The following is an 11,632-nucleotide window of genomic DNA, read 5'->3' on the forward strand; positions in this document are numbered from 1 at the left end:
ACAGGCGGAACTCTGCTGGGGTTGCTAGGTAACAGGCGGAACTCTGCTGGGGTTGCTAGGTAACAGGCGGAACTCTGCTGGGGTTGCTAGGTAACGGTGCAGTGTCAGTAGAATTTGACTTAATTTATTGAGACCCAATTTTAAGTTAAAGAAAACATTTACAAAGTGTGAATTTTGAAAATTGATCCATAGAAGGCGGCGACCATCATTAACTTCCTGAACAGATTGCTGCTGTGTGGCAGTTTCGCTCTTCTTCTGCGCATGCGGGTCGTTTTGGGATTGTAAACTGTTCACACAGACATTCGATTGCAGGCGCATTTAATTATGATCAAGCAAAAAAAATAAATAAAAAATTTTAATTCTGTTTTCAGGGGATGGAGGCGTATTATTGCAATACAGTCAATACATTGAATATATGTTTTAATAAACACCTGAGTCTTCAAGAACCAAAATCTAATCTGGTTCTGTTAAACATTTAATAAAAGTTAGATTTAAAAAACAAAACAAAAAAACAACAACTAGCTGAGACGTAAAAGCAGAGACGGAAAGGTTCCAGTCGACTTCAAACCATCAGCTCAGTGAAAACAGATTCACTCTCTGAACTCTTCATCTGCAGCCTGAAAGTCTAGATCCACTGAAACCACCATGTCCAGTATGTGAACTGGTGCAGAACCAGCCGCCGTGGGAAAGTTTCCAGCCGCAGTGAAGGAGAAGGAAGCGCTACCTGATTTTTACCAGTTATTAGACAACTTGGATCAGTTTTTGTCAGCTTGTAAAACATGTTTGAGCATATCCTCTCTAAAGCAGGCAGAAACTGAACTCAGGAGAAGAAATACTTCAACATATTTTTACTCAAGAGTAAAAAAGTATTTGGTAAAAAGTTAACTCAAGTACTGAGTAACTGATCAAACTATCAATCATTTAATGTTTAAGAATTACATATTCAGACGGACCAAAATACGAAGGTAAGTGGAAACTTTTGTATTTTAAGGACAGAAATGACAATAATTCATATAAATAACAAAATCAAACAAAATAAAATGTTACCAAATCTGTTTCTTTCAATAAAAACTAACAATAAAACTGCAGGTGGATGTCCGTGTCTGGTGAAGTTCTGGTCAAAACGTGTTTTTCATCCAGAAATCTTACTCTAGAAAGAGTAGAAATACTTCATATTAAAAGTACAGAGTAGTAAGAATACTCCTAAAACTAAATTTTGTAAAAAGTAAATGTAATTGGTCACTGCCCAGCTCTGGCAGCAGGTAAGTCACTTTGACTTTCAATATTTCATTAAGTCATTCGTTCAGTTTTTATAGGAAAACATGTCTGTGCAGGAAGTTTAATCGAAGCGTAATCTGTGGAGCTACTCTCCTAGCCTTTGTGCTTTATTGCTCCAAACCTAATTTCCCCTGCAGTTAAACAACAATATGGATTGAATTGTTCTGAATGCGACAGAAGAAAGGCGCAGTGAAGAGGATTCATGCGATCGTCTCTTTGAGCACATCTGAAACTGGACCTGGACGGCTTTGACCTCCTCTGACACCCAGCGAATCAGCGTTCAGCTCCGTCAGCAGCTCCGCTCCATCGCTTTATGGCAGGAGTCAGAGGAGGAGACGAAATGTGGGCGAAAGGTAAACCAGGAGGGGCGGAAGCTGAACAACGGCGTCTACATCGAGCTGCTGTAATCTCCGTATTACGTTACATCTATCCATTACGGTCCAACAAACCCCTTCTGTTCCGCAACATGGGAACAGATGTTATTGTCTGCAAAGCTTAAACTTCACTCTGCAGCAGCTTAAGATTTAAAACCAATGGCAGAAAAAAGGAAAAACTTCATATAGAACAGCAGAACAACAAAAGTAGTATCAAGTATCAAGAAACCTTTAGATCATCCATGTTTTAAAAATATGGTGGAATAAATGCAGCTAAAAATCCTGAATAGATCCGACTCTAATGGTGCATTCACACCAGTTCTGTTTACGTTGCTTCAATCAAACTCCAGTCCGTTTGTCTGTAAAATCTGGTTCGCTTGGGGAGGTGTGAATACGCAATCTAACTGAAAATGCAAACTGGCCTGCCTGCAGTCTGAACTCTGGTGTGGTTCGAATGTTCATGTGAACGCCAAGCGGACTGGAGACGGATTCAAAAGCCGGAAGTGGACTACAAAGCAGGGCATTCTGCGTAAATGCTACCAAAACAAACGCGCTAGTTTATCGCTAGCGGGAGAAATAGTTTGTAGTGTTTAGCCAAAGACAAAAGAAAAATCGTCCATCCGCTAAAACTTCAAATTCTTTCTTGATTTGGTGAGGAAAGAAGTTGCATTCAGTGTCTTCTTCAGAGCGTATTGCGTCATTTCCTCTAGTGGTTCATGGTGCAGCGCTCCCGCAGGCGAGGAGTGGAACAGTTTTTTCAACTAGTGTGGTTGGTTTGACAGTGCAGTGTGAAAGAGAACAAATGAAAAAGTAACAAATGCTGTAACTTTATTTTACATGTGGAGAGAACTGAAATGAACTGGACTTCAATTGCATCAGTTTATTCCAATTTGTGCTAAATCAATATGTTGAGCCCATTAGCTCAACATATTGGCTGAAATCATGTTTTGTTGTAGCTTTAAATGTTATTTAGCGACAGAATGGTTCTGATTTTTAAATCAACTGACAGCTCAGGTAAAGACATGTTGCTCCTTGTTGAGGGAGCAACATGTTCTCTCTCAGCGCTGACTGCACCTCGTCACACCAGACATGATTAGCACTCGAGCTCTGAGGCCAATCGAGATAACAATGATTGCTTGAAAAAGCAGAAGCAGCTTCACAGGCGTCACAGCGTCTGTCCATACTGACAGACTGGTGCAAGCTTTCTCTCTTCTGCACAGGAAAATGAAGAATACTGCGATATAATTACCACTTCGTTAGGGGGAGATGAAAGAATCATAACAGTCTAGCTAACTGTCTAATGAAGCCAAGTCAATGCTAATCATACCAACGACATGAACTGTTTTGCTACGCCGATGACGCAGCGTTCTGCTGCTACTACAGCAAAACACTGGCAGACATCCCTGTTATCCAAAAATGTGAAACGAAGTGAAAGAAACTCCATTTTTGTTTAATAGTCCTGGGACTGTGGACTTTATTTTGAAGGTTTCGGTTTTATTTCTGCGGCCAAATTGTAGTTTTTGGGGCGAATGTTAACATTTCTTCAAATATTTGACATGCATTTTAAACTAACTAGCTTTCTGTATTTTTATATTTCCAGATTAAAACCATTTTTCTATTTACTATTGCAATTTTACATCTGTTTGGGATTTTTCTAAATATTTTTCATTCCCTAATGATATTTTTTAATACTAAATAGAAAGGCTTCTGCTGACATAACAGCTTATAGATTTTGACCGTTTCTTCTATAAAATATCTTAAAATCTCGTTTACAGTCAATGCCAATGATTCACCAAAGCTTCTATATTCATTTGAAACTAAATATCCTTTTGCATTTTTATGTTTTTAGATTAAAACCATTTTTATTAAATACACTACCACTGCAGTTTGACATCTGTTTGGGATTTTTCCCCCAATTATTTTCAATTCCCTGGTCTTGAAATCACATTAAAATTGATTACTTCACTCAAAAACATTTTCTGCAAAAGTTTTATTGTTGCTGCAAAAAGCAGATTAGTGGACAGTTTAATCCAAATGCCCGAAGATTTAAAGGTTATTTCAGGGAGTGGTTTTTCCTTCTTTCATTGCTACATTAAAATAGATCCAAATCAAAGCCCAGAATGTCAACAGCAGCAAAAACAAAATGGAAATATGTTTATAAAGATGTCAGTTTAAAGCGCAAACTAAGTAAAAGTTATGACATTTTTAGCAAACATCCTCAGTTTTGTTGTAATTTTCACCAACTGAGGTTACATTTAATTAATTTAAGCAAAGGAGAAGTTTTTTTCAGGACGTTTTGAGTCCTACCTTCTTCATCATGCTGCATCTCTATAGATCTGCAGGACGAAGACGACCCCAGCTGCCCCCGGTCTGCTGGCGCTGCAGCAGCAGCAAAGCCGCCTCCTCCCTGCCGACCAGCCGCGCTTTTCATCTCCCCGAATCTTTCATGCTGCCTACAACAACAACAACAACGCGCTCTGGAACAAAACACGCCGACAGATCCTTCCCCTCGTCCTGCTGGGGGACGCTGGTTCATCTCTCTGACGGTCTGACCTGCCGCACACTTCCCTGTCCGTCTACCTTTCTGCTGCCGTCTCTTTCATCCTCTATTTGATCTCCTCTGAGTATTCCCGTTTCTCCGTCTCGCCTCAGTACTTCATAGAAAACAAGCAGGAATCTCCATGTCAGGATGATGACATTCTCTTATCACTTATCTTTAATAATTTACCTGTTTTAAAGTCAAAACACCTAAGATATCACTAATAAGATGCTTTTGTTTTGTCTTTACAGGGGTAAGTCCAAAGGGTGGGTTTGGGGTGTCCGCAGCCCTTTCAAAAATGGATTAGAATCAACGTTTATGAGCTTCAGATCATTTGGTAATGTTATTCCCAAACATACAATATTGTTGGCTTGATTCTTTTACACATGTTTTGGAAATCACTTTATTGCCATGGCAACTATTCAGCTGTGCAAAACACTTGGTTGGACCTAGGCCTGTCTTCAAGGCGCAGCTCCTCCTCTGAGCTGCAGCTTCCAAACTTCCGACTCAAAGAGTAAAACTCCCCCACTCAGCTCCTTCAGACTAGCCAGCAGCAATTAGCAAACACCTGGTGGAACTGTGCATCTTTTGAGCTCATCATAGGAGATATTTCCCCAGAGGAAAGCTGGTGAAATTGTTGGTAACAGGTTATTAGAGGAGCCATGTTATGATGACTTCCTGAAGGCGGAGCTTCAAAAAGAGCAGGAGCTTCTTAACCCTGTTGTGCCGGATTTTCGAGCGTCTGCCTAAATAAATCTTCCTTATTTTAATTGTAAGTAGTTCTTTAAATGTCCTGTGAGATGATATATTTACCCATGTATCCATGACAACCGGAACTTTCAATATCCAGCAAGTTATTTTCGCAATATACCGTCTATTAAACGAGTGCTCCCCGATTACGCTCTCTGCAGCTGCAGCTGCAGCTGCGAAGTTTCCGTATTAACCCGATACTTGCTGGAAAGTGCAACGTCTGCCCTTTCAGAAACCGTTGGAATTTTTCAGATAGCGCTACGTGTGGCGGAATTACGATACTGCAAATTTAGAGGTGTTCGCGCCGACACGTCCAGTGTAGAAGGGTTAAAGAGACAAAAACTCTGACTGGTTCTTTCTAGTCAACATTGTGAGAAATCAGAGGAGCTTTATTTTTCCCACCAGATTATCTGTCCAAATTGCTAACAAATAACTAAGAAAGTAATTGTTTTTATAGACGTTACATAATGCAGCTTTAAATAGTGAAGTATTTCCAATGAAATCAAACAAATCCATTTAATCAAAAACAAAAAACACATAATGAAGTTTTCTCCAGCCAATAATCCAATGCGACACAAGATGTGGCGCGTTGAGCCGCGACTCCTGCAGAGGAAGTCCAACTCTTCTGACATCAGGTGTCGGCTGAAATAACTCAGTCCGGACCGCACACACTCACACGACCTTTAAGGGTTCTTATCGCTGCTGTCGGTTGGTGAACGTGTGAAAGAGAGAGGGGAGAGTAGCTGTGTGTGTGTGTGTGTGTGTGTGTGTTTCTCCCTCCATTCGGCCACATGCTGTCTAAATAACTCACATTATAACTGCAACCATGTCCTCTAATTACATACTTCACCGCTGCAACACCTGCAGCACGCTGATAAAACCGGCTAACTTAGGAGCTAAAAACCATGTGACTCATTATTTTTATGAGAATACAGCAAATACCAGACCAGGATAAACTGTTCCAAAAGTTAATGTAATAAAACGATAGTGTTGTTGTTTTTAGACAATTTTCAAAAAGTAATGCAAGAACACATTCTCAAAAACCAAAAAGCTTTAAATCCTGATGAACATTTACCACTGGAACTGGAAGAAATTTAAATATTAAAAATAAATGAACCAAAAAACCCGAAAAGAACAAATAAAATGTATAATTATGAAGTCTCCTTGTCCTTCAAAAAACAGGTTAGTTGATGAAACTGAAGCCTTTTGTCATCAGAAAGAGAAAAACGATAAATTATTGATTTATCATATGACTAATTTGTTGTTTTTTGCGACAGGCCTACTAAATGCCAACGTTTTTTATATCTTTCAACCATGCAGAAACAAATTAGTTGACAGATGATTAAAAAATAACTTTAACCTACTGCAAATTTTCAAATACTGCATCAAATACTCAAGTTTCTGCTAAAACAAGCAACCAAACACTGATTTAAATTAGTTTCACGAGTCTGAACATATTTTGGATGACTTAAAGTTAATACCCTGCAGACATAAAGGTGTAAGAAGTCAATCTATTTACCTCGTTAAGGGCGTCTCTGTCGGCTCGCCGCCTCTCCCTGACTGACCTCCAGACAGTCTGAAGGGCTGATGTCTCTCGCCTGAAGCCGTCAGACGCAGACCGACTGTGTCGCAATGAAAATGCTCCCGAGAAACAACTGCTTAGCCTCCATAATTCAGGGGAATGAATTAGAGCTGCTACATTATTTAACCGCGGCACAGTTTGCAGTGGCCGGTCTCTCTCCACACCCCGCTGATCCAAATCTGTCACTTCGCTTCGCGCTGCACTCAGGTTGACAGGGCCCTGCTGGCCACGTGCACAACAGCTGGCACGTGCGCGCGCACGCACCTAATGCAAGGAATGTGAGCTGGCAGTAATATTTCTTTCACTGTATAAACGAGCAAGACCAAAGCAATCCATTACGCACCAACCCAAAACGCCAGGAGGGTCCATATGTTAACCTGCGCCAACATGGCCGACGCTCAGGTCAGCCGTAAAACTTTGACCTCTGACAGGCGAATGGAGCCCAACGGGACAAAAGTTAAAGCACTGGAACAATTTACGATTCAACCAAAAACATAACAGCTTACCAAGTAGCTTTGATCTAGTTCAAGCACAAATATCTTAGAATACTTGAAATTGTTAGGTTCTGGGTGGAGGTCAGGTTTGTTTTTCTCCTCTTGATGGAGTCCTGGAGATGGCTGCATGGGGGACAGACCTTTTACGTCACCGACACACCGGTCGGCAATTACACCCTTACCGGCAGCTTAAGAGAGGCGGTTACCAACACTTCCACGCCAGTTTGTTGACTATTATGAAACTCCCCGAGCGTCCGGATCTGGACAACCACTCCCCTTCGCCCCTCGTGACGCTGGCGGACGATACCCGTCAGTTGTCTATTGTCAAGCGTATTGCTGTCTGCGTCTGTCTGTCCGTCGTCGCAGTAGAACTGGTTAAGTCCTGTGACGGCGTCAGCTCCCTTTGTCAGTCTTTATTTCAGTGCTACCGGCAATTAGCTGTGTGCTTATCCGTCTGCCGTGCTGCCTATAACCATTAAATTATTCATTTTCATCATCTTACCTGGGTCTCAGCGTCATTCTCACCACCACCAACTCCACCATATGACAGAAATAAGACAAAATTAAAGTGTTTTCCAATTAAACATCAAATGGAAAACAAAATGGACATAAACCCTAATTTTATGTCGTTTTATTTAAGGCGCTTCAACTCATTGTGCCGAACAAATTATATTTGTTTTGGAGTTTTCCAGAAAGAGACAAACTCCAATATCTAAATCCCAATGCAGTCAGAAATCCCCAGGAGGAAAAAGACTAAACATATTTTGCAGAAACAAACATTTTTAATTGAAAAGCATTTAGGAGTGTGTAATAGTGAAGGTTTCTAACATTTTCAGTTAGAATCGTTTCTAAATCAGCAGCTTTTAAATGCTTTTATTTCATAAATTAACTGTATTACCTTCTATGCATTCTGAAAAATGCACAATTTTACTTTTTTCAATGAAAGAACAACGTTTGCTAATTGCTGAATCCTTAGAGATAAAACTGTTTTTTGGAGTTTACTTTGTTCGTGTCCTTTTAACAATCCTTTCTTATTAAAAATGTCTCCAGCTGGTTTTCATTTCTCCTCTCCACTTGTTTTTTTCCAACCTATTTTTCTCTCCTGCTGCACTTTTTATCACATACTCCTCACGTTTTCCCCCATTTCTCTTCCTCTGCTCTTCATCCTGTTTACTGCATGTTTGTGGCCATTTAAGGGCAGCTTACTCCAAGATAAATCTCTCTCGTGCAAACCAACAGATTGAACTGCTCAGATTTAAGGTAAAGTTGTTCTTTTCTACCAACCAGTTTTGCTGAATTGTTCAGCAAAGAAATTCAAATCAATTAATTTTTTTATTTTTATGGTGAATACAGTCAAAAGCCAAACCAGAATGTAGAGGCTATCCGTCTTACAAATTTACCTAAAGCACGTCGGTCAAAAAAAAGACTCATAAAACCAATAAGCCTTATTAGTCAAACTCCGACAGTTAGAGGTATTGTGGATTTGGGGGCAAAATCATAAATATTTATAATTATTGTAAGATGAATCTGAGGGGAGGAAACACATGGTTTCCTGTGGATCAGGTGACAGGCGGCCGGTGTTGTTTCGAGGAAGCCATGAATAATGTACAGTGTCAGCCACAAGCATATGTCTCCAGTATGAATATCTATACAAGATTTCTGCACAATGAGGAGTCTGGGGGAATATTTCCTCGTATGTACACCAACATGAACACTAGCCTTACATAGGGTCCCTCCAGCTGCTGCCGCTACATCTCAAATCCAGTGTGTGCAGGAATTAATCCTCATAGATCTGATTTTTAAAGGATTTAAATGTTCAGAAATGCATCAATTTGACAGAAGTCGCAATAATTTGTACTTGTAAGTACTTCATAAATCTATTTTGATGATGAATGAGAAGTTTCGTGGACCAAAGAGTCATCTTTGATTGTTTACAGCACAATCAAGTAACAATGTTACCTTCAGTAGTTAAAAAATGCTAAGCATATCAAATATGACTTTGTAATTTAACACCTTGAAATTGAGCTTGTTTCTTTAAAAACTATTTTTTTCCTAAAGCTCCGCCTTCAGGAAGTCATCACAACATCTCTCCTTTAACAGCGTTTTTAATGAGTTCCACCAGGTGCTAATTGCTGCTGGCTAGTCTGAAGGAGCTGCGCCTGGAAGGCGGGGTTATGCCCGCCAAGGCGTTTTGCACAGCTGAATGGTTGCCATGGAGATTAAAGGGTTTCTCAAACATGCATGAAAGAGTGAAGGCAGCACTCCGAGTACGTTCAGGGAATAACATCGTAACATGATGTAGAACTCACAAAGTCCATTTTACATGATACTGTCCCTTTAAGCCGCAGGGATTTTAAAAATATTGCCATTTTTGCCAGATTCTGCATAAAAATAAACACTGAAAAGTCACATTATCCATTTCCTAGATGGGATATTGACTGTTCTAGGGTAAGAGTTCAAGGTTTTCCATTCCGTCTGGTTCTCTGGTTCCATGATTAGCCGACTCCGGCACAAAGATAACAACACCACCATGAATGCAGCTCGAAGGAAAGCTGAAAACACAAAGACCGGTGGTAATTAAGTCTAGTGTCTCGAGGCTGCGCTCACCTGCTGCTTCACTAAGCACTGCTGACTCCCTCCCTCAGGCTGACCAATACTTCATTACGGCTTAAGTGAAAAAGAATCAATAGCACCGAGCAGAGCAAGTCAGGTCTCCGTCCAACTTCTCCGTCAGCCATCAATCAGAGGCTGAGAGCGGGTCGGACGGAAGACCCAGAGGGAAAAAGCTGAACGGCGCAGCAGAGAAAGCAGGTGCTGCAGAGTGCTGATAGGAGCGATGCACGGCTTTTTCTGATGACATTAACAAAAGCAGAGTTGCACTGCAGTGTGAGAAGAGGTGATGCAGAGCTAAAAGAGCCTCCGTCGTCTCTAACGGTGATCAAAACAGGTAAAAATCACCAACTGTTTTAAATCTTAGGATGTTCAAACAACTTGCACTGCAAAACCACAAAGTCTTACCAAGTACTTTTGGTCCAATTAGTGCAAATATGTTAGACAAAACTAACTGTTCTGCAGAAACAAGAGCTTGTTTCAAGTAATTCCTTAAAATGGTTTTGAAATAGTACTTGTCTTGTTTTAAGTGAAATAAACCACCAATGGAACAAGTGCTTTTCCATCACTATTAAGGAATTACTGAGTTAATACAAGCTGCTGTATCTTGCTGAAAAGTTAAATGTAAGTTAGTTTTGTCTTATTTGAAGTGTAATAAGATATTTGCTCTAGAAACTGGATATAAATACTTGGGTAGATGTTTGTGTTTTTGCAGTGTAGGGATGTTTTGTGGAAATGTTTCACTAAATTACATTCATCTAATATCAAAATCAGAGGTTTCATTTTCGTTCTCCTTTAAGTTTATATTGGAGCGCTGCAAGAAACTTTCACTATTATCCCACCCTGGAAAAATGTGGGATAAATATCCAAATTCAAGATGGCTGACATGGTCATATTCCGTCTGGTAGTGTAATCTGGAATAAAACAGTCCATCAACAATCGAAACATGCATCATTCTGGGAACATTTCAAACGTAAATAAAACTCTCCAGCAGGGCATCAGGTGGAAAATATGAGGATGAAAAATCAAATTCACCCCTCTAACGCTGATATTTGCACTCATCTTGCACATGAGACCAGACAAAAGTCAATCTCATGCAGATTAGCCCAAAGCATGGCTGAAATGGTTCGGCATCTCTGAGTCAACAGGCGTGAAAGCAACCAAAAGGCCAAACACCTGGTTCTCCGGTTGCTTTGTTTAGGTAGAAGAGTGAGCAAAGAGCTGGGAAATTTGAATTCCCTCATGAGGAAAACTGGGTCACCAGACACTGATTCAGGATCAGCAAGGGAAATTAAGTGGAAAAAAAGAGGGAAATAATACAAAAAATAAACATTTTCAAACTTTTTAAAGCAAATGTTTTCTGGTAGATTGTTAAAGCAACACACAATCATTAGTTTTATGTCTGGAATATGGGTTGCTAAAGACATAAAATAGATGCCACAGAAGTTATTTCTCCTCCAGAAAAGTAATCAACTACCAGCGTATAAAATCCTAATTTAAGTGGAAGGCTTCATGGCCAAATATTAAATGATTCGTCAAGAGTTTAAAGCCTTACACCAGAAAAATTAAACATTAAAAATGCATTAGATCAGTAGAGCTGTAAAACTCATCATGAAATCCTTTTTCATCTTAAGCAGTTTTAATAAGATGTATGACGCTGCACATTATGAGTTTATTAGTAGAGCACGTTGAGCAACAAGGCCACTGAAGTGCTTTAAATGAAAAACAAAATTAAACAAAAATAACAGATAATGGAAAGTTGTAATCCAGACCAGAAATAATCAATGTTCCAGTTATTAATCAAAGGCAGCTCTAAAACCAGCTGGATCTGGTTTTTAGTTTCGTTAGGTGGGTTTTTAGTCTGTTAAGGAACTCAGTGTTTCAGCCGTTTTTGCAGTTTTCTGGAAGTTTGCCAGTGTTTCAGCCGTTTTTGCAGTTTTCTGGAAGTTTGTCAGTGTTTCAGCCGCTTTTGCAGTTTTCTGGAAGTTTGTCAGTGTTTCAGCCG

At 39.9% G+C, this 11,632-nt stretch overlaps 1 protein-coding gene across 8 annotated transcripts in view; it reads right to left on the reverse strand.

Annotated features, from left to right (window-relative positions):
• LOC103479974 (disco-interacting protein 2 homolog C) overlaps positions 1–11,632 on the reverse strand; it is a 171,182-nt gene that overhangs the window by 114,813 nt on the left and 44,737 nt on the right. For 6 of the 8 annotated variants that reach the window (XM_017309912.1, XM_017309911.1, XM_017309916.1 and 3 more), the window contains exon 1: positions 3,960–4,098. The exons of 1 other annotated variant lie outside the window; for it this stretch is intronic. In XM_017309912.1, the coding sequence (XP_017165401.1) occupies positions 3,960–4,083 (124 nt within the window). In that variant the 5' untranslated portion in view covers positions 4,084–4,098. Of the gene's footprint in view, positions 1–3,959; positions 4,099–6,460; positions 6,614–11,632 lie in introns of those variants that run through there. One more of the 8 variants, XM_017309920.1, reaches the window with a different exon arrangement.

Source organism: Poecilia reticulata, linkage group LG17 (assembly GCF_000633615.1).
Source record: "Poecilia reticulata strain Guanapo linkage group LG17, Guppy_female_1.0+MT, whole genome shotgun sequence".
NCBI lineage: Eukaryota > Metazoa > Chordata > Actinopteri > Cyprinodontiformes > Poeciliidae > Poecilia > Poecilia reticulata.